General features: G+C 41.8%; 1 protein-coding gene across 3 annotated transcripts in view; it reads right to left on the bottom strand.

Moving 5' to 3' along the window:
- LOC128688367 (ankyrin repeat, PH and SEC7 domain containing protein secG-like) overlaps positions 1–24,523 on the bottom strand; it is a 97,950-nt gene that overhangs the window by 48,397 nt on the left and 25,030 nt on the right. For 2 of the 3 annotated variants that reach the window (XM_070082440.1, XM_070082447.1), the window contains 2 exons: positions 11,360–11,552; positions 3,140–3,244 (listed from right to left, as the gene is read on the bottom strand). In XM_070082440.1, the coding sequence (XP_069938541.1) occupies positions 3,140–3,244; positions 11,360–11,552 (298 nt within the window). Of the gene's footprint in view, positions 1–3,139; positions 3,245–11,359; positions 11,553–24,523 lie in introns of those variants that run through there. The other variant, XM_070082454.1, reaches the window with a different exon arrangement.

Raw genomic sequence — 24,523 nt, 5'->3', positions numbered from 1 at the left:
ACAGAACAGAGCATAAGAAACTGCACTGAAATAAACTGTAGCAATACTGCAAATAACAATTGCTACTCAAAAGTACTGCACAACACTACACAAAATTTCTGCAAGAAAAATTTTAATGACAACACAATGTTTGCACAAGAATTATTGTAAAATGAGTCAATGTGCAATAATAAAAAAAATTACACACACAAGAAAATACAGTTTACAAGAAAAAAATATATATTAAGAAATGAACTGAGTGAACACTAACTCTTAACTGCAGCTTAAGCAACACTTACTGAACAAGCAAAAGAACAATTTACTTTAAATGAACAACTTAAAAATTGCACTAAGAGTGAATTTGTTCAATGAAATATTAAAATAATAGGTGCAAAAACACAGAACAAAAAAAGTTTGAACACTTACAGTGATGCAGAACACAACACATCAATATAAACACAATACTATAATTTTCTTGCTATGAAACTTGAGGTGTGAAAAATTTGGAAAATAATTGTCTTGCTTACACAAAATAATGGCACTATTGTCTGTGGAGATAAGACAAATTAGACACTGGCTAAATGCAAAGAATTAACACAAGCATGTTCAACACACAGAGAAAAATAAAATGGCAAATGAATGAAAACAAAAACAGGAATACACAAATGCTGGGATAAAAAATATAACAGACAACACTGAGTAGTGATGCAGAATACAAGGTAATAAATTGCTGAATTCACTGCAATACTGTGAACACAAGGTAATTGTGAAATTTAACACAAATTCTATACTGCTTATATGTATTGCACACAACAAGGAAAAAACACTAAGGTACTTACTTCAAGTATATAAAAAAAAGAAGCACAACACAACAGACATAAATTAATGCACGGAAATTAATACTGAATTAAGAAGAGAAAAAAAAATATTGCGAACAGTATATAATAAACACTGAGTCTAATCGAGTCACTGAATGTCACTAAGAAATCACTGGAAACACAAAAAGAAATGTCTCAACACACGCAAATGTCTCTATGAAAAATATATTATCACTGTAGCGACGTGTTGGATGAGGATGGTAGTGGAGGATGGTTATGTCGTCTCGTGGCTGGCTGACTTGCTGCTACTCTTCACATGATCATAGAATTTTGCGCTTAAATCGACGATGGACCCACACAGGAGGCTTTTAACGATGGTGCCACTGACGGAAAAACACACTCTGGCTCTTGACCCCCTATGTGGTCCTTAAAATATGGTGCTAGAACCCGTAATAAGGGTACAAAACAGTGGTAGTGGGTGAGGTGGGGCGGCTGAGGCAGGGTGGTGGGACACCATGCATGGTGACTGGGCCTATGGGATGAACGGCGTAAGCCTCACTGGGGACACCCACGTTAGGCGCGAAAATATTCTAAGCCGGGCTTGTTTAAAACAAACCCACGAAATACCACAACACCTCACAGATGATAAAGCACTCATAATGGCTAGAACTTGAAGCACAAAGTGATGAAGAAGACTGTACCCACGTGGTTTGCTTGAGTACTGGGTTAGTCACCTCGGTTAGTCACCTGGGTTAGTTGCTGGCTGGCTTAGCTTAACCCTTCACACAGAATGGCTTGATAACTTCTAACGATGAGCACAGCAGAAGTGGAAAGCTGGCTTGGCAGGCAAGGCTGGAATGGTGTAAGGCTAGGCTGGCTGACTCCCCCACCACAGACTGTCATGCTGGTTTGGCTTTGCAAACTTGGGTCAACCCCTCGGGAGTGATGCAAATAAGCAGATAAACACTAATACAAGGAGACTGACCAGTGAATAATGTAGAGAGCTGGTAAAAGCTTGCTTGGGAGTAGCTGGCTGGCTAGGTCGAGCGTTACCCTTCTCGGCAGGCCTAGTCACAAGATGGCGACCGGCTCAGTAGAAATTTATCTCCAGAAATCGCTGTAATCGTCAGAATTACAGGCCCTCTGCTGGCACCAATTTGTCGTGGGGGTTCGGAAGGAGATATGATGGATAAGGTAAACTCACTTGTTGGATGGTAATGATATGTATTGTCAGACTGTGGTAAAGAAGGGATGGGCCCAGCCTGCTGTGTTACTGCCTGGATGTCTAAGCACGGAGTGAGGACGAGGTAAAGCGGCCCACTCACTCGTGCTGTATCCCATGACTTCATACAGTCACAGGCCTAGGGATCTTCTATATAAACACATGGATGGTACTATGATACTCAGTTAATCTATACATACAGCACATGTAAAGGAGGATCAGCAACTATGCTGACACTAAGACCCTTCAGTATTGTAGTGGCTCTTCGCCTTACTGCCCCAAATCACACGGATATACGTGTATTTGCGACTGCGCAAGTCGACCAATATGGTCTACATTGTCTTAACTATTCCAAAACCAAGAGTTGGCATGAAAGACAGAATGAGGTCAACGCCATCATAAAGATAACCCTTGCTACAGCTGGATGCGCAGCCAAGAGCCCCGATCACTAGCAGCCAACAACACCCACAACCCAGCAAACCTCCCTGATGGGATCACCATCTATCCTTAGAAGAATGGCAAGCTCTTAGCATGGGACTATACCTTTGTGTCGAAGCTGGCCGACACCTACATCCATCACAGTGTCGGGCCACAGGGAGGAGCTGCTGATCACTGGGAGGAATACAAGATCGGTAGGTACAGGGACATAAGCCAACAGTATCAATTTGTCCCAGTGGGATCAGAGACCTTGGGATCATGGGGGAAAGAATGCCACACGTTTCCTTAAAGAATTGGGTTCCAGATTCGACACCACCAGGGACCCAAGGGCAGCCGCTTTCATGTTCCAGCGCATCAGCATGGCCATCCAGAGGGGAAATGCATGCTGCATACTGGGCTCACGTCCAGCTTTGAAGGCGCTGGAGGAGATTCATAACCTTTGATATATTGTACCAATGTATTCATGTTTGTGTTTTCTGTCAATGTATTCTATTAATAATATATATATCTGAAATAGTTTAATTACTGAGCACACACGCACACACACACGAACTATGAATCGATCCTTGCAACAAACAATAACTCCAAAACGATTCTAATTTATGTATTAACAAACCTAAAACTGCATGCTGCTTAATACATTAGGAATGAATGTATGTAGGTGTGAAAGTTTTCGTCATACCTCTCGCACATAGGTGGTTTTAGAACATGACGTGAAGTCCAAAATGAAGATGAAGATAGTTATAGCGCAGAGAAAGAAAGCCACGTTTTTCAAGCACTTCCTGAGCTGTGAAAAAAGGGTAAAAAAAAGTTTACTACCAGTGGTATAAGATAGTTTTTCGTTGTCATATTTTTGTAAACCAAACAGAACTCTGACTAATTTATTTAGATATATATATTATTTAATTTTGCCTTAAATTAATAAAAATCATTTGGGTCTTTATAACCAGTAAATAATACAATTTTATATTCTAAACCATAAAGGTATATCAGTCAGACCAGACCTGTGCGTATTAGATCAGACAGAAATATAACAACAGTGACAATTCCAAGTACAATAAGATGAAAAAATTGAGGACCAACACTATTTTTTACAGTGTTGTATCCTCTGGTCAGATGGTATTTCACAAAATAAATAGATTACTAATTAAAATTCAAGAAGGAAAAAGAGCATTCATTATAAATTCAAAGTTTTTGTATAAACATCGGGCCACGGGGGCATTGACCCCTGGAGCCCTCTCCAGGTATCCAAATGGAATTATGCCAAAAAAAGCATAATTGACAGACATTTTGAGGAGAAACATTTTTGGAGAAGAGGCAAGATATGTAAATTTTGTAAAAGAACTACTTTCAGCTATATAAATTAAAATCTAATATACAGATCATGTTGATAAACTAGTATATTGATAGTAATTCGGAACTTAGATGATAAGCTTTTAACTGTGTATGCATACAGTCCACCATTTAACAAGATGTGGTTCTTTGTCTGCCAGGCTCCCCCTCTTTCCTATATAAATTAAAATCTAAAATGGAAATCACATTAATTCATGAAAAGTTTTTCATTGGGAAGAAGAGAATAACACGTTTAATGGTGACAAATTTCAATTGCTCAGATAAAGTACCTCGTCAAGGGGCTACTTAGCATGGTGAAGGGGCTGTTCGTCTGAGGAATTAGACCTTTCGGTCTTCCTCAGACCGAACCTAATTACCCTCCAATCCCCCCATCCCTTTCCACCTCCTCTACCCATCCCTCCACTTTCCCTTTCCTGTTTCTGCTTTTGAGGTTGTTCCCTTAGGCTTTGTAGTTCTTAGACCTGAGAAGGGGTTCCAGGGTCCATTTCCTTCTGTTGGGGTCCTTGGTGGTAGTGTAGTTTGCTGTGGAATCTGGATCATCTAGGGATCCAGATCTCTCTCTGGTCTACCGGGGAAGGGGGGGGGGTCGGGCATCTTTCAAGTGACTGGTATATCTCTGGAGGCTGCCTGTCGGATTCCAGGTGGTGGTGGACGAAGGAAGTATGCTTTGTGCCGGGTTTCCGACCGCTCTCTCTTTTGTTCGCCAAGGTGGCTTGGTAGATGTGAGGTAGCTATCCCGGATTGCTGGTTTACTGGCTTGAAGGGTCAAGTATGGCATGGGTTCCATGCCGCATCTACACTAAAGGCTGCGCTGTGCATGGAAGGGGTGATGTGGTCCTTTCCCCCTGGGAGCTGCCCCTCCACGCTCTTCCCCCCACTTTTTTTTTTTTATCTTTTTTTCCTTTTTCCTTAAAAGCAAAAGGGTAACCTAACCATAGAGTCCCAAGTCCATGAACCTCCTCCTGTGCCCCTTCCTGTTGCAACACCCCCTAACTACCCTGCCTTGCTACCGGACCATTCTTTGGACCTTTCTACAGTCCCTGTATCTTCTACAGATGACATTTTGTCCCATGCTCTGGATACAGAGGATCGGCCTGACTTTTTTGACACCTTCGACCTCCACACGTCTTTGACTATACTTCTGGCCTCTCCCCATATGATGCGACAGTTTTTGGATCGTGTGCTTACCTCAAAACATACCAACTCTCGCCCTGTATCTTAATGACCACGACCTTCTGATGGCACTATTTCGACTGCCTCTCACTCAACTCAGAAAAGACCAACACGACAATCCCTTCCTTTACATACTATGCATCATAGTACACAATGGACGAAGTTTTTCACTCTACAACCAACATCTTCAGAATATTTTTCTGATCATAGTATCATAGCAAGGCGCTCCTATGCCACGTTGGTCATAATATTTCATTTCTTGCTCCCAAGAGCTGCGCACGAATCATCACAGTACAGAATGCTAGCCAAGCCCACGATCTTTCTCTTCTTACAACCATAGATGCCATTCCTGTAACAATTGCAAAATATCGTTCTATCAATTTTTGTAGGGGTACTGTCATTCTATCTCATACCATTGTTCAATGTAATTTTTAGACATGTGGTGATCCCCCAATGAAATGCAGGGGCGCCACTAACACAAGAGACAACACAATAAGTGTCAGGGGCCCAAGACTGTTTAACTGCCTTCCATCATACATAAGGGGGATTACCAATAGACCCTGGCTGTCTTCAAAAAGGCACTGGACTGGCACCTAAAGTCAGTACCTGACCAGCCGGACTGTGGTTTGTACGTCAGGTTGTGTGCACCCAACAGTAATAGTCTGGTTGATCAGGCCCTGATCCACCATGAGGTCTGGTCACAGACCGGGCTGCGGGGGCATTGGCCCCCAAAGCCCTCTCCAGGTATACTCCAGGTATGACAATAACCTCCCGATCCTTAAAGTAGACATATATGTACTGCCTGCCCATGGGCAGAGACGTTACTCCTGCAATGTAACTTGCTTAATGTTTGACTACCGTGAGCTTCCATCATCGGTTTATATTGCGGGACACCATTTACAAGTCCGACAGGTGACCTCTACTCCACAACAATGTAAAAATTGCTGGCGTTTAGGCCATCCGGCGAAATATTGCAGGTCCATGGCTGAATGCCCAGTCTGTCATGCTGATGACCATACCAATACATCTTATGGTATACCTCCCTCCTGCCTTAATTATCATGAAGCTCATCCATCTTATTCTCGTCGTTGCCAGGTTTACTTGATTGAACAAGAAATTCGTTGTCTCAAAGAGATAGACGGCTTTACTTATGCCATGGCAGTCTCATCTACATCTCCAGGGGAGACTTCCCCATATTTCTTATTCTCGAGTTACTAAGAGATCCCCAACCTCTGGGGTCCCAATTCCCGTGGTCTCCCTTACGGTCACACCTTCCACAGTCACCTCTGTATCTTACTCTTTTGCAGCCCTGGACTCAGAGGTCCCTACCTCATCAACTACTGTTCTCCAATCTTCATCTCGCATGCAAGTTTCTATATCTACATGACCTCGCACAACAGCTCCTCACACTCACCTCACTACTTCAAAATTCAGCAAATCCTTAAAGGGTAAATCTCTCTCGTTCAGTGTCAGTACCTGGATCTTTACCTCTTCCTCGTTCTGTTGCGAGTCTAGAGGTTCATCCTCCTTCTCTTACAGTACCTTCCTCTCCTGTCCCCTCCCAGGTTTCTTCCTCTTCTGTCCCCTCCCAGGTTTCTTCCTCTCCTGTCCCCTCTCAGGTTTCTTCCTCTTCTGTCCCATCCCAGGTCACTTCTGCTCCTGTCCCCTCCCAGGTTTCTTCCTCTTCTGTCCCCTCCCAAGCCTCTTCTCAAGTTCCCTCTAAACTTTTGTCTCCCCTTACTTTGGTAAATTCCGTCGTCACCCCGCTCTTTACTCATCCTCCTCCTGTCTCCAATATTGTCCCACATACGTCTTTGTCCTTGGAAACACTTGAAGCTATCTGCAAATATACTGAGGAGACTAGACTATTGATGGACACCAATCCACCTCCCGTTTCTCCTCTTCGTTCTTCTCTGCAGAACTCCTTTCTTTGCAGTGTCCCAACCCTTCGCTGCTTTTTTCGTTTTCCGCCGCCCCCACACATAGACTTTTCTAACCCTTCTAGTTCGTAGATACTTCTACCTTCAGATTTATTGTAAATTTCTCTTCGCAAATCATGGCTTATTTACAGTGAAATATTCGAGACCTCAGAGGTAACCGGGTGAGCTTCAGATGTTGCTCTACCAGTTTTCCCGTTTGTGTTTTTGTTTACAAGAACCCAAATTACGCTCCACTCCATCCCATCTCTGGCTATGTTCTATTATATTCATAGGATCGTTTTCCCCGATGGAACCTTTAATGAAAGTGCCCTTCTTATACATACTGGCATTCCATACCATCAGCTCTTCAGCCGCATTACACTGCAACATGCATCCACTTGAATAAGTGGTATACAATCTGTTCTTAATACTTCTTCCTTCTCGGGCATTATCTATCCCAGTTGTTGCATTTCTGGTTTCTTTCTTACTGCCACCCCTTCTGTTACTTGGCGATTTTAATGCTCACCATTTCCTCTGGAGGGGTGGGGGTTCTCACTGACTCCCGCGGTATTCAGTTGGAGACTTTTCTCACTTCTCTCCCCCTCCACATTTTAAATATGGGTACTCCCACCCATTTTGATCCTCGTACTCATTCTCTCTCTTACATCGATCCCTCGGTTTGCTCTTCCTCATCTGCGCTAGACTTTACCTGGTTTGTCCTCCAAGATTTAGATTTTGCCACCAAAGTGGCTAGTTTATTGTGCACCCCATATCCATCCTGTGGACGGTAGCACAAGAGCATATGGATACAAAATAGGCCTAGGAACTAGGCCCCAAAAGGGTTAACAGGTGTACAAATGGGTTTATTTCTACATATCTACAGTTCACTTATCTGTTAAAAGCAAATTTGGGAAATTTACTTAGTATATCTGGTATTTTATTTTCATTAATAAGATATCTTGACATGTCACATAGGTTATTATACTGTGTCTCTGTATTCCTCAATAAGTGGAAAATTAAGCACATAGTGTTCAAGACAGTGACCATATGCCTGATCACATAATTTGCATTTAGTTTGATCATCATCTGTCTCCCAAACTGCCAGAAGTACTTGTAACCAAGCCTAAGCCTGGCCACTACAACATCAGTCAGTCTGTTCACATTGCAAGTTGCTCCATAAACATACTTATCTACGTTCATGTTATCATAGTGGGTTATAGATCTACTCAGGCTTCTAATTGCATTCCTATAATAATCATTTTCATTATTTACTTCTCTCCTAATATTATTCCTAATGCTAGACACAGATATACCAAAGTTATATTCTACATTCTCCTTCTGGGTACTCTTCTTGGCTAATATATCAACTTTATCATGGAGAAGTAATCCAATGTGTGATGGGATCCATAGAAATTGTACATTAATTCCTTTGCCCCGGATTTTTTAGTATCTATACCTGGCTTCTCCAATGAGCATATTTTTGGAGTCATTATATGAGTCAAGAGCATTCAGTGATGACATAGAATCAGTAATGATGATAGAGTCAAACTCAGTGTCATAGGTTAGCTTTAGCACCATTAGGATTGCCTAGTTCAACAAGTTTATTATGGTTCTTAACTAGGGAGGTGTCAACAAGAGCAGATGCAGCCCTGCCAGAAGACTCCTGTTTTGATCCATCAGTGTATATAACTTGTGATAACTTATTACTACCAGCTAGGCGAGAAATTTCTTCTTGAGCAGTTTAACAAGTGATTTAAGGAAGGGATTACTAGTAATGAGCTTCTTGAGAGGGACTTGCAGGTATGTGATATTAAATGAACACATCTTCCATGGAGGGGTGAAATGCTCTTGTTGCCTACAGTGATACAGTTCATGCAGGTTGTAAAACTTAATGCAATTGCACGTTTTCACAATCCATTTAGGTCTGTGTGCATTTACTTCTAGACACTTAGGAAGATTCATTGTGACAGTATGTGGTTCATTTCTTAGCATTCTAATACCGAGTACAGTGTTAATCTCAACACTCCTATCACTGATACTAGAAACACCAAGCTCTTTCCTCATATTAAGAACAGCATGACAGCAATCATGTTCCAGTCACCCTTACTTCTCTTTCGTACTCAACACTTCCTCGTAGCCCACGCTGGCAATTTGACCGAGCGAATTGGGACCTTCACTTGTGTCGAACTGCTTGTAGTATGGATCCTTCTTCGTCCTTCATTGATGAGCTTTTACACCTCTTCTCGATCTCAGTTTTAACCACAGCTTCACATTATATACCCCAAACCTCTGGCAGGCATTCTCAGAGGTGCGTGCCTTGGTGGTCTTCTGCTTGTGCTCGGGCAGTACGTTCGAAATGCGCTGTGTGAGGCAGGTATCAGTACAATAGAACCAGAGTGACTCCTTGATTTTAAGCAGAAGAGAGTGGTCGTCCGCTGTGTCATTCGTGACGCTAAACGTACTTGCTGGCGGGATTATGTTTCTACTGTCACTTCGGCTTCCTCTATGAGTGCAGCCTGGAAAACAAGTACAGAAACTGAGTGGCAAATACTCTCCCGACCCAGCTCCCGTTCTTCGGGTTGCTGGTGTCGCTCTAGCAAGCCCTCTTGACGTTGCCACCGAAACTGGTAATCATCTTGTCCGTATCTCTCAGGGGCTCCATCTATGCCCCTCGTTTCTTTCCTTCAAGTCTGCCAAATAGTTTGAGCCCTTAGAGTTTCCTTCTATCAGAAAATAATCTTATAATGTGCCTTTTACACTTCTGGAACTGGTGGCAACACTCTCAGCTTACCGATCATCGGCTGCTGGGCCTGACGGCATTCATATTCGTATGCTCCAGCATTTACATCAGTCAGCCCTTTCTGTCCTCTTACGACTCCTTAATCTGATTTGGTCGCAAGGAGTTCTCGCCCAGCTGTGGAAATTTCCATAAACCGGGTGCTACGGGACATGATGCCTCCCACTTTCGTCTCATTGCTTTTAACAGAGCAGTTTCCAAGGTGATGGAACGTCTGGTAAATAGACGTCTGATGTGGTATTTAGAGACACACAATAGTCTCTCCACTAATCAATATGGCTTTCGTAAGGGCCGCTCTACTGTTGACCCCTTACTTCACTTATAATTGTAATGCCTTTGCCAATAACCGCCCAGTTATCGCCCTCTTTTTTGACCTTGAGAAGACATATGACAATTTTAAGATATAACATCTTAGCCCAGGCAAACTCCTTAGGCCTCCAAGCAATCTGCCATTTTTCCTTAAGGCCTTCCTATCTGAGAGACATTTACGTGTTTGGGTTAATGCTTTCCACCAAGCTGAAGGTGCCCCCCAGGGATGTGTTCTGAGCACCACACTTTCTCCTTGCTGTAAATGATCTAGCATCTATTCTTCCATCTAATATTTTGTTATCATTACGTTGATGACTTTGCTATTGTTTGTGCAGGCGCTGACTGTCACCTCATTACAGTTTCTCTCCAGCATGCTGTCAACCATGTTGACAATTGGGCCACTACTCATGAGTTTAAATTTTCAATTACTAAAACACACCAAATTACTTTCACTAGACGTTCTGTCATCTCTGATAATCCATTGTAACCATATGGCTCGAGTATCCCAGAACATGATACGGTCAGGTTTTTCGGCCGTTTGTTTGATCGTCGGTTATCCTGGAAATCTCACATTACCTCTCTGAAGTGCCATAGTCAGCTGAGCCTCCTTAAAACCCTCGCTCATCTTTCATGGGGGGGCTGATCGTAGAACTCTCCTTCGACTACATTCTGCCTTAATTTTATTGAAACTATTATGGCGACCGGATATATTCAGCGGCTCCTCCTGCAACTCTTTCTAGCCTTGATCCCATCCATCACCAAGGATTACGTTTATGCCTCGGTACTTTTCGCTCTTTGCCTGTTACGAGCATCTATGAAGCTGTGAATATTTCGTCCTTGACCTATCGCCGTGATGCTCATTGCCTTCGCTATTATGCTCTCTTTCATGACCTCTGCAATCCTTACATAAAAAGGATAGTAACTGATGTTAGAAAAAGTTCTTTATTTGTATTAAATTTCATGGGTCGCGACTATTCAAACAGCAGATAACAGAAATATTGCTGGAGCAAGTTTAAAAGTGTTTATGAGGAAACTGGTCACTACCTCGGGCAAGTGACGTTTTCATGGATTTGGGCCAGTGAGTCACCAACAGGAACACTTTGGCTGACCAGTTAAACAAAAAAGTCTGGCTACAGACCGAACTGCTGGAATAGTAATTACGGCTTGAGGACTATCGATATCTGTCACAGGTATATCACTAGTTCAGTAAACATTATCTTCTGCTTGGAGAATCCTAATTTTGGTATAAAAATGTTCATAAAATGTACTACATTGCTCTTAATACATCTTTGGCGAACTTTATCAAAATGGCCAAATAATGGGCTTAGAATTCAATGAATATTTTACTTACTTTTATCACTGTGTATACATCATGCAGAATTCCAATACTAACTATCAGCAAGATAAAGATTCCTAGAAAATGAGGAGCTTTGCCCTCGCTTTCTAGACGCTTCTTCACCTCTGGTCCGACAAGTTCTCCACCTCCAGGGGGACACACCAAGTGCTGTGTTAGGTTGTAAGTCTTTTCCATATACATCCAATCCCTAAATAAAACAAATAATATAAGATCACAAAAGAATAAAGTTTTGTGCTTAATATAATTCGATTATGTTACACATCCTTAATAATGAAAATTTTGAATACATCTTTTTTTTCAACAAATATTCCTGCCTCCTAAATCAAGAGCATCTTCATAAATTTGCTAAGAAAAGTCCCCTCAAGGGGGGTTCCTTGACGCTGGTGAGGGGCTCTTGATCTAGGGAATTGGATCTGTGCCCCAGTTCCCTGAATTGAACCTGAATGCCTTCCATCCTACCCCCACATGCGCTGTATAATCCTACGGATTTAGCGCTCCATGATTATAATAATAATGAGTGTAAATATCAATGTGAAGGCTTACTCAGCCCTGTAACAACTTCAGTCAGTATTACCGAGGCTGACTCCTCCTCAGGAAAATTAATGAATAGGAAAAGAAATAATAACAGACAATGATAAACACTTCATTATTTAGAAACAGAAAATGTAAAACAATAAAACATGAATGGGTATCCTAATTGAAAGAAAAATGAAAAATGAAATGAAAAAAATTACATTTGAACTCAACGCTAATATAGGTATATCGTGGTAATGGGGTGTCAGGTGTTGGTGACACTGCGTGTTGTTGAAATCGTAGCCGTTGCTGATGTGGGGGGGGTAGCAGGTGTTGGTGACCACCACCGGCTCGTTCTTCACAGAGTGTAGCCGTGTATGATTACTTCAGATGACAGGAAAACAGGTTCGTTACCACTGCTATGATGAGGGGTTAGGTCCTGTGTTAGCTTACATAACAGGTAAGTAGTAAGACGACTTATTTCACTTCACGCATTCTCTTAACTTAGCGTTATTATCATTAATTACATTACAATTCACAAGACGATTTAATGGCTCATAATTATTATACACATTAGAGATCACTCCATTAAGATCTGAGACCGATGAGTGATGATTAAACCAAGGGTAATTTTTTCCCAGGACACAGTCCATAGTGACGCGCTAGTCACCCGGTCCTACCCTTATTCACTCATTTTACCACTTTATTACGGTGGTCCCGTAAATCACGTTCCCTCACTCTTCACTAGGGACAGTCACGACACTTCCTATTATGAATTGAGGCCTGTATCGATCCTTAGGCCCCCATGAACGCCAGTTTCCTCCTTCCCGGTTTCCTCAGCCTCCTCCCCACATTCAAAACAATCCGCCTCCCTCCCCCCGCACATCCGCGCATGCGCAAAGGGAACTCTTGGTTCTACTCTATTTTCAAATACATTTTTGACTCATATCGGCACATTAAACACCTATTAGGCGCTATAGTTTCGGAAAATTAAAAATTTTCCACACTGCGGCCGGGCGGAGGTCATTGCTAGACGACTTACATAATGTAGAGTACAATTTTCTCCCATCTTCACTGGCCACCTGGCTTGGGAACTCCAACATTGATATTTACATAATCACCCATTAATTCTTTCCACCTGTTAACTCCTCAGGTAGGGCTCCATCCAAAGCACACTCAAACCTCCATGCTTCTGGTATTAACAATTTCCCTCTTATTGTAAGGTACGACACTAAGTCTATGCTCTCGGGGCTAATTTGTTGGGCATACTGGAATTATGAGACTTTACAATAACAAGTCTCTCTCAGTATCCCAAGTCAGCCTCAGCACATTACGGTATATAGACACCAACTCCATGGCCATCCATATTTATTGAACCCTCAAAATGGACTAATTAGTGTTCCATTCTCTCAGGGGCATAAGCCTATGCTCCCTGGATTAATTTATTGGGCATACTGGAATTATGAGACTTTAACAATAACAAGTCTCTCTCAGTATCCCAAATCAGCCCCAGCACATTACTGCATATAGGCACCAACTCCATGGCCATCCATATTTATTGAACCCTCAAAATGGACTAATTAGTGTTCCATCCTCTCAGGGGCATAAGCCTATGCTCCCTGGATTAATTTATTGGGCATACTGGAATTATGAGACTTTAACAATAACAAGTCTCTCTCAGTATCCCAAGTCAGCCCCAGCACATTACTGCATATAGGCACCAACTCCATGGCCATCCATATTTATTGATCCCTCAAAATGGACTAATTAGTGTTCCATTCTCTCAGGGGCATAAGCCTATGCTCCCTGGATTAATTTATTGGGTATACTGGAATTATGAGACGTTAACAATAACAAGTCTCTCTCAGTGTCCCAAGTCAGTCCCAGCACATTACTGCATATAGGCACCAACTCCATGGCCATCCATATTTATTGAACCCTCAAAATGGACTAATTAGTGTTCCATCCTCTCAGGGGCATAAGCCTATGCTCCCTGGACTAATTTATTGGGCATACTGGAATTATGAGACTTTAACAATAACAAGTCTCTCTCAGTATCCCAAGTCAGCCCCAGCACATTACTGCATATAGGCACCTATGGAAAATTTTCTAGGGTGCTTACCTGTATGTACCTCAACATTATATACATACCAGTAATCTCATTGGGAGACAATCATATTGTTTACCGTAGTCACCCCGTGTAGACATGTGAGAAAACTTAACCACCCCTGGTCGCACCAAGTGGTCCCCTCGACCTCACAATCTTATCCATATCTATCCGAGACCAGTATGGATTGGGTAGCACCCACAAGTACGGTGCTACTAATTAATTGTGGACTGTATAGATTATATTAGTTTAGCTGAATGAAGGGGAGGGGGGTAGGATACACCTGGATACATCCATCAAGGAAAACATTTGTACATAATCCCACCACTTACCAGATGTTCTCTGGTGATCACTTGAGGTAGCTGGATCACTCATAACCTATCTAATTATAACATAACACTACTGGCCAGCATAAGTTTGTTATAACTAGAAGGGTTACTTAACTGTGGGTGATTGATACTCCTTATTTCTTCCATTCACCATCTCAGTTTCGATGTCCTGCTACACCGACACGGTTCTCATTCCGGCAGGACGAGGTATCCGTCGGTTTGTCCCGGTTAGAAGTCGTGATTCTATAAATCTCCATTATCCCCGGTACGAGAGTCACACGTTCACTCGGAGCAAGGCGCTCTATTTCACATCCCTCATTCTCTTAACTCAATGTTATTATCACTGATTACATTACCATTCACAAGACGATTTAACGTCTCATAACTATTACACAAATTAGAGGTCACTCCATTGAGATCTGAGGCCGATGAGCGAGGATTAACACACGGGTATGTCCCCTGGACACTCACCCTGGCCGTGCACCTGCCACCCGCTCCTACTCTTATCACCCATTTTACCACTCTACCACCGTGGTCCCGTAAATCACATTCCCTCACTCTCCACCAGGAACAGTTACGACACTTCTTATTATGAAATGAGGCCTATATTAATCCTTAGGCCGCCTTGAATGTCAATTTCGTGGTTCCATGCTTTCTCAGCTTCTTCACCCCATTCAAAAACAATCCGCGCCGCCCCCTCCCGCACATCCGCGCATGCGCAAAGGGAACTCTTGGTTCTACTCTTATTTTCAAATACATTTTTGACCCATATAGACACATTAAACACCTATTAGGCACTATAGTTTCGGAAAATTAAAAAATTTTCCACACTGCGGCCGGGCGGAGGTCGTTGCTAGACGACTTACATAATGTGGAGTACAATTTCTTCCATCTTCACTGGCCACCCATATTTATTGAACTCTCAAAATGGACTAATTGGTGTTCCATTCTCTCAGGGGCATAAGCCTATGCTCCCTGGATTAAGTTATTGGGCATACTGGAATTTTGAGACTTTACCAATAACAAGTCTCTCAGTATCCCAAGTCAGCCCCAGCACATTACTGCATATAGGCACCAACTCCATGGCCATCTATATTTATGGATCCCTCAAAATGGACTAATTGGTGTTCCATTCTCTCAGGGGCATAAGCCTATGCTCCCTGGATTAAGTTATTGGGCATACTGGAATTTTGAGACTTTACCAATAACAAGTCTCTCAGTATCCCAAGTCAGCCCCAGCACATTACTGCATATAGGCACCAACTCCATGGCCATCTATATTTATTGATCCCTCAAAATGGACTAATTAGTGTTCCATTCTCTCAGGGGCATAAGCCTATGCTCCCTGGATTAATTTATTGGACATACTGGAATTTTGAGACTTTAACAATAACAAGTCTCTCAGTATCCCAAGTCAGTCCCAGCACATTTCTTCATTATTTCATTAACCCCTTCACATATCCTCATTAGTTCCTCTTCAGTTGACGTCACACCCGGAAATTGTCCACATAAGATTATTTACCCAATTACTTCGCTCAGTGGACCGCCTGTGCACTTAAGGTGTGCATTTATCGTCGCCTGAAGTAAGAACAATTTATTATTTAACTGCTTATTAATTATATCATTATAAGCAGTCAACAATTTTGGTGTCTTGCTCAGTTCGCAGAGCTGGGTCCTTTAACTGTCCATACGCCATCCTATAATTAGTAGGTAATTCTGGACGGTCAAGCTTCCACGGAAGTCGCACCCAGTAATGTCCAGATTCACATTTAACATCCTTCAGGTATTGTTCCTGAGTAAAGGAATCATTTGGACTTTCCTCATTTACATTAATCCCTATGCTGTCCAGCTCCCACAAATTAGACTGGTTCAACATCATTCTCGATAGAAGAATACTTGTACTGGGTTGACCTTTCATGAGTAAGACACCGTGACCGTATTCACTACTTCCTCTAGTCATTATTACTAGGCGGTAGTCTGCCATATATTACATGGCCCGTACCAGTGTTGAGGAGAGTGACGCCGTATGGTTTTGGATTTATGCCCTTTATCCTGAATTTTTACATCCAACACCGTCAAGGCTACCTCAGCTAGGCCATCATTATTGCCATTAGCTGCAACCTTTACATCAGTCACTGTAGTGTCAGGGTTATTAACATTATCATTATTGTCACCATTATTATAAGAATCACATACAACCCTGCACATAACTGTATGGTGCTTTCCCTTGTTGCATTGATAGCAACTGTTCAATTTGGTATGACAATCCTTTACATTATGATTGTCTAGACATCTGATAAATCTGTCAAGTTCTTTCATTCTTTCCACTTTAATATCCCATGAATTACAGGCATTACAATTTTTAGTGAAATGAGTACCCTGGCAGAAGAGGCAGTCTCTCTTTTCCTTGCCTGACCTCTTATTAACTGGGTTACACTTACTGAGGTACTTATTCCTCTTACCTTGATGTGAGGAACCACTATTACTGATTCCTGACTTGATATGTGCCTATTTAACTCTTAACTATGATTATTACCACTGGGATTATTTTTCCCTTTTGAGGCTTGACAGATACTTCAGAGTCATTATGTGTTATATCCTTAGAACTGTTTGGCTGACTGGTCTGCAATTGAACAATTAATTCCTGCCGACCTAGTCTGATTTCCTCCAGACCGTACTATGGAGGTTTTGGCAAACCCACCCTTTGCATTAATAGGTTGATCAACTGCCTGGCTTACACCCTTTAATTTATTCAAAGCCTTACTTTTACAAGACAGTTTTTCTTCCAATTCGTAATGTTGATTAATTAAAACATTCATTTCCATTCTATCTGCACAATTCTCCAGCAGATCTCTTTCACAGTCTTTAAACCACAATTTGTACCAATCAAATCTACTCTCTAAAGCATCTAAATATAACTTTAATTCATTAGGGTTCACGGTTCTTTGATTCACTAAATCAAATGCCTTCGTCACATGGCTTTTAATAGCCTGTAATGATGCTTTCATTACTCTAAAATTCACGGACTTGTCAGCCACATTAACTCCATTAGATCCAGTCATGGTTAGAGAATTATTAATCACTGATTATACAACTTAAGTAGGCGCCTTATAAGAGTAATTCTTGCACTTTACTCTTGTATATATCCTAGCCACACATGTGCTAGCAATTAATTGGGCTAATTGTCATCCATCACACGATCGATTAAACTTGTGCACCCTACACCCACTTCCTTCAATCAGTCACTTAATTATTAAGTAATTAATTCAATTAATTTTTTCACTGATTGCACCAGGTTCTCGAAGGACCAACGGGCAGATATGGAAAATTTTCTAGGGTGCTTACCTGTATGTACCTCAACATTATATACATACCAGTAATCTCATTGGGAGACAATCATATTGTTTACCGTAGTCACCCCGTGTAGACATGTGAGAAAACTTAACCACCCCTGGTCGCACCAAGTGGTCCCCTCGACCTCACAATCTTATCCATATCTATCCGAGACCAGTATGGATTGGGTAGCACCCACAAGTACGGTGCTACTAATTAATTGTGGACTGTATAGATTATATTAGTTTAGCTGAATGAAGGGGAGGGGGGTAGGATACACCTGGATACATCCATCAAGGAAAACATTTGTACATAATCCCACCACTTACCAGATGTTCTCTGGTGATCACTTGAGGTAGCTGGATCACTCATAACCTATCTAATTATAACATAACACTACTGGCCAGCATAAGTTTGTTATAACTAGAAGGGTTACTTAACTGTGGGTGATTGATACTCCTTATTTCTTCCATTCACCATCTCAGTTTCGATGTCCTGCTACACCGACACGGTTCTCATTCCGGCAGGACGAGGTATCCGTCGGTTTGTCCCGGTTAGAAGTCGTGATTCTATAAATCTCCATTATCCCCGGTACGAGAGTCACACGTTCACTCGGAGCAAGGCGCTCTATTTCACATCCCTCATTCTCTTAACTCAATGTTATTATCACTGATTACATTACCATTCACAAGACGATTTAACGTCTCATAACTATTACACAAATTAGAGGTCACTCCATTGAGATCTGAGGCCGATGAGCGAGGATTAACACACGGGTATGTCCCCTGGACACTCACCCTGGCCGTGCACCTGCCACCCGCTCCTACTCTTATCACCCATTTTACCACTCTACCACCGTGGTCCCGTAAATCACGTTCCCTCACTCTCCACCAGGAACAGTTACGACACTTCTTATTATGAAATGAGGCCTATATTAATCCTTAGGCCGCCGTGAATGTCAATTTCGTGGTTCCATGCTTTCTCAGCTTCTTCACCCCATTCAAAAACAATCCGCGCCGCCCCCTCCCGCACATCCGCGCATGCGCAAAGGGAACTCTTGGTTCTACTCTTATTTTCAAATACATTTTTGACCCATATAGACACATTAAACACCTATTAGGCACTATAGTTTCGGAAAATTAAAAAATTTTCCACAGCACCAACTCCATGGCCATCCATATTTATTGATCCCTCAAAATGGACTAATTAGTGTTCCATTCTCTCAGGGGCATAAGCCTATGCTCCCTGGATTAATTTATTGGGTGTACTGGAATTATGAGACGTTAACAATAACAAGTCTCCCTCAGTGTCCCAAGTCAGTCCCAGCACATTACTGCATATAGGCACCAACTCCATGGCCATCCATATTTATTGATCCCTCAAAATGGACTAATTAGTGTTCCATTCTCTCAGGGGCATAAGCCTATGCTCCCTGGATTAATTTATTGGGCATACTGGAATTATGAGACGTTAACAATAACAAGTCTCTCTCAGTGTCCCAAGTCAGTCCCAACACCTTACTGCATTATTTCATTAATCCCTTCACATATCCTCATTAGTTCCTCTTCAGTTGACGTCACACCCGGAAATTGTCCACATAAGATTATTTACCCAATTACTTCGCTCAGTGGACCACCTGTGCACTTAAGATGTGCATTTATCGTCGCCTGAAGTAAGAACAATTTATTATTTAACTGTTTATTAATTATATCATTATAAGCAGTCAACAATTTTGGTGTCTTGCTCAGTTCGCAGAGCTGGGCCCTTTAACTGTCCATACGCCATCCTATAATTAGTAGGTAATTCTGGACGGTCAAGCTTCCACGGAAGTCGCACCCAGTAATGTCCAGATTCACATTTAACATCCTTCAGGTATTGTTCCTGAGTAAAGGAATCATTTGGACTTTCCTCATTTATATTAATACCTATGCTGTCCAGCTCCCACAAATTAGACTGGTTCAACATCATTCTCGATAGAAGAATACTTGTACTGGGTTGACCTTTCATGAGTAAGACACCGTGACCGTATTCACTACTTCCTCTAGTCATTATTACTATGCGGTAGTCTGCCATATATTACATGGCCCGTACCAGTGTTGAGGAGAGTGACGCCGCATGGTTTTGGATTTATGCCCTTTATCCTGAATTTTTACATCCAACGCCGGCAAGGCTACCTCAGCTAGGCCATCATTATTGCCATTAGCTGCAACCTTTACATCAGTCACTGTAGTGTCAGGGTTATTAACATTATCATTATTGTCACCATTATTATAAGAATCACATACAACCCTGCACATAACTGTATGGTGCTTTCCCTTGTTGCATTGATAGCAACTGTTCAATTTGGTATGACAATCCTTTACATTATGATTGTCTAGACATCTGATAAATCTGTCAAGTTCTTTCATCCTCTCCACTTTAATATCCCATGAATTATAGGCATTACAATTTTTAGTGAAATGAGTACCCTGGCAGAAGAGGCAGTCTCTCTTTTCCTTTGCCTGACCTCTTATTAACTGGGTTACACTTACCGAGGTACTTATTCCTCTTACCTTGATGTGAGGAACCACTATTACTGATTCCTGACTTGATATGTGCCTATTTAACTCTTAACTATGATTATTACCACTGGGATTATTTTTCCCTTTTGAGACTTGACAGATACTTCAGCGTCATTATGTGTTATATCCTTAGAACTGTTTGGCTGGCTGGTCTGCAATTGAACAATTAATTCCTGCCGACCTAGTCTGATTTCCTCCAGACCGTACTATGGAGGTTTTGGCAAACCCACCCTTTGCATTAATAGGTTGATCAACTGCCTGGCTTACACCCTTTAATTTATTCAAAGCCTTACTTTTACAAGACAGTTTTTCTTCCAATTCGTAATGTTGATTAATTAAAACATTCATTTCCATTCCATCTGCACAATTCTCCAGCAGATCTCTTTCACAGTCTTTAAACCACAATTTGTACCAATCAAATCTACTCTCTAAACCATCTAAATATAACTTTAATTCATTAAGGTTCACGGTTCTTTGATTCACTAAATCAAATGCCTTCGTCACATGGCTTTTAATAGCCTGTAATGATGCTTTCATTACTCTAAAATTCACGGACTTGTCAGCCACATTAACTCCATTAGATCCAGTCATGGTTAGAGAATTATTAATCACTGATTATACAACTTAAGTAGGCGCCTTATAAGAGTAATTCTTGCACTTTACTCTTGTATAAATCCTAGCCACCCATGTGCTTGCAATTAATTGGGCTAATTGTCATCCATCACACGATCGATTAAACTTGTGCACCCTACACCCACTTCCTTCAATCAGTCACTTAATTATTAAGTAATTAATTAAATTAATTTTTTCACTGATTGCATCCGGTTCTCGAAGGACCAACGGGCAGATATGGAAAATTTTCTAGAGTGTTTATCTGTATGTACCTCAACATTATATACATACAAGTAATCTCATTGGGAGACAACCATATTGTTTACCGTAGTCACCCCGTGTAGACATGTGAGAAAACTTAACCACCTCTGGTCACTACAGGTGGCCCCTTCGACCTCACAATCTTATCCATATCTATCCGAGACCAGTATGGATTGGATAGCACTCACAAGTACGGTGCTACTAATTAATTGTGGACTGTATATATTATATTAGTTTAGCTGAATGAAGGGGGGGGGTAGGATACACCTGGATACATCCATCAAGGAAAACATTTGTACATAATCCCACCACTTACCAGATGTTCTCTGTTGGTCACTTGATGTAGCTGGATCACTCGTTCTCTGTTGGTCACTTGATGTAGCTGGATCACTCATAACCTATCTAATTACAACATAACACAACTGGCCAGTATAAGTCTGTTATAACTAGAAGGGTTACTTAACTGTGGGTGATTGATACTCCGTATTTCCTCCATTCACCATCTCATTGCGACCTCCTGCTACACCGACACGGTTCTCATTCCAGCAGGACGAGGTATCCGTTGGTTTGTCCCGCTTTAAAGGTCGTGACTCAAGGAGCTTCACTTTCCTCGTCTCAGGAACAACGAAGTCTAACGTGTTCACTCGGAGTAAGACGACTTATTTCACTTCACGCATTCTCTTAACTTAGCGTTATTATCATTAATTACATTACAATTCACAAGACGATTTAATGGCTCATAATTATTATACACATTAGAGATCACTCCATTAAGATCTGAGACCGATGAGTGATGATTAAACCAAGGGTAATTTTTCCCCAGGACACAGTCCATAGTGACGCGCTAGTCACCCGGTCCTACCCTTACTCACTCATTTTTCCACTTTATTACGGTGGTCCCGTAAATCACGTTCCCTCACTCTTCACTAGGGACAGTCACGACACTTCCTATTATGAATTGAGGCCTGTATCGATCCTTAGGCCCCCATGAACGCCAGTTTCCTCCTTCCCAGTTTCCTCAGCCTCCTCCCCACATTCAAAACAATCCGCCTCCCTCCCCCCGCACATCCGCGCATGCGCAAAGGGAACTCTTGGTTCTACTCTATTTTCAAATACATTTTTGACTCATATCGGCACATTAAACACCTATTAGGCGCTATAGTTTCGGAAAATTAAAAATTTTCCACAAGTAGATTAAACATGGGATGTATCAGGACGTTAGTCCGTCTCCTTCTATTCTTCTCGTTGGTTGGCAGGTGACCCTCTCTGTCATTCCAAGCTGTAAAGAGAGACAGATTACCCACTGCTTAAGAAATCACTCTCCATGATAAGTACAATACCTAAAAGATGTGGTGATTATTAAAACATTTAACAGATAAAGACTGAAAGGACTGAGTTAATTATTGGTCAAAAGTGAAGCTTTCAACCAATAAGTCCACTAAAATATGATCAGGCATGTACTTACAGAAGTGTTGGGAGCTGTGAGTCGAGTGATTTACTGTTTGACTGGAGCCCCACATGTCACCTTTTGGGGGGGGAGGAGGGAGGGGAAGGGATAGCGGGAGCTAGACTGACCCTACCTTAACAAGCAGCCGGCAATCAAACTATCACTTTTGGGGAGGGGGAAAAAAAGGGGGGGGGGATAGCATGAGCTGGACTTACCCTACCTTAACAAGTAGCCGGCAATGAAACTATTGTTACTATACACTCCCTCACTACTCCTATCTATTGAACTTTTCCCTCACACTCCCCCATACCAAGACTTATAGTCAAGGAGTATAAGAAGAATAGGCGAGGAAAAAGTTCTAACATGTGGAAGCCGCGTAAGGCAGCAAATCTTCTACTGACTGTCATGACTTAACCAGTCAGAGAAATAATTGGATGAACCATTGATATACACAATATGGAACTTAAAAGCCTGGAGTGCCAATGTCCGCCTCAAGAGGCGACTGTCGGTTCCCTTAAAAGTTTCTAGGTATATTAAAGGTTTGTGGTCCATTTCTAAAATGAATTCTTTTCCCAGCAAATAAAATTTAAGCTTGGAGATACCCCACACAAGGGCCAAACATTCCTTTTCTATGGTGGAGTATCTCGTTTCTGCAGGAGGGAAGTTTTAGATTTAATAAATATACAGGATCTAGGAGTGTGTGTATTTTGTGCAGTAAGCACTTGACACCTATTGCAAGAACTATACTTCTTTGTAACCTGAGAATACATGCTTGGCCAAAAATAAGTGTGCTTGAGTTTATGCCACGTCTTACGATGGGCCAAGTGTTTGGTCACTGGCAAATCATGGGCCATTTGAAGAACAGTCTCTCGACATGGTTTAGAAACAACAAGGAGGGAATAATCTATCGCTGAAGAATGAGATTTAAATACAGATTTATGTAAGATACCATTAATATATTCAAATTTATGAGATACGTATCTCCCATGGATAACTTTGTAGTTAAAAGCTTGATTATGACAATCCCGAAGTGAAGGGCAATTGCGCTGTATATTGACAAAGTCATCCTTGGACATAAAATCTGGGAAAATAAAAGGACTCACGGTGGGAGAAGAGGAGGTAGGAGAAACCGGGGTTATGGTCTGAGCCCTAGTCAAGACATTGAGAGTGCCGGAGGCAATACCCTTACTTTCACCTGACGAGTGGACAGGTGATCCTGCTACCTCGCTATCGAGAGCAGTATCATCTGTTTCCACCCCCAAATGAACAGTACGAGACAATGTAGCTTCCGGTGCAGAATTGTAAAGGGGATTATTTAACTTGCAAGGAAGAGGAGCTGGAAAACTTAGATCCACGGGTGGTGACGAAAGATCCGCCTCTGAAAGAAGAACGGCACCTTTAATGTTACCCACTATTATAGAACAAGTAATTGGGGCTAGTACCGCATTAGTCCAACCGGTGAACCATTTAGTTTTCAAGTAACAACGTATTGTAGGGAAGGTATTTTCACGACCTAAGTAATCTGAAAGAATAGAGGACACACGAGAGGTTTTAAAGTAAGGGAACAGTTTGTCCGAAATTACTATGCATGTACATCCAGTGTCACGTAATATATCTGAGACTTTTATACCATTAACTGCTCCTGAACAGAAGGGTGCTTGGTCATTACCTTCAACAAAACATCTTCCAGCTTTCTCTATTTTCTTGGAAGGACAATCTGGACGTTTATGTCCGATACCACCACATCGATGATAGGTTGGTATAATTGCTGGTGACTTTGCTTCTACTGTAGGCTTCTTAATCTTTGGTTCAGGTTAACCATTGCCCTTAAGGTTCGATCCCTTTAGGTCTTTATAGGAATTGTGAGCCTCAGCATACAAGTCAGCGGCCTCAGCAACTTCCTCAGCTTTAATCAGGTTACGTTCTCTAATGAATGTTCTTATCTGGTGGGGAAGAGCTGTCAGGAACTGGTCAGCAACCATGAAGTCTCTAAGA

Source organism: Cherax quadricarinatus, chromosome 1, assembly GCF_038502225.1.
Source record: "Cherax quadricarinatus isolate ZL_2023a chromosome 1, ASM3850222v1, whole genome shotgun sequence".
NCBI classification, from domain to species: domain Eukaryota; kingdom Metazoa; phylum Arthropoda; class Malacostraca; order Decapoda; family Parastacidae; genus Cherax; species Cherax quadricarinatus.
The sequence above is the reverse complement of the archived record's forward strand: the minus strand, read 5'-3'. Positions and strand labels throughout refer to the sequence as shown.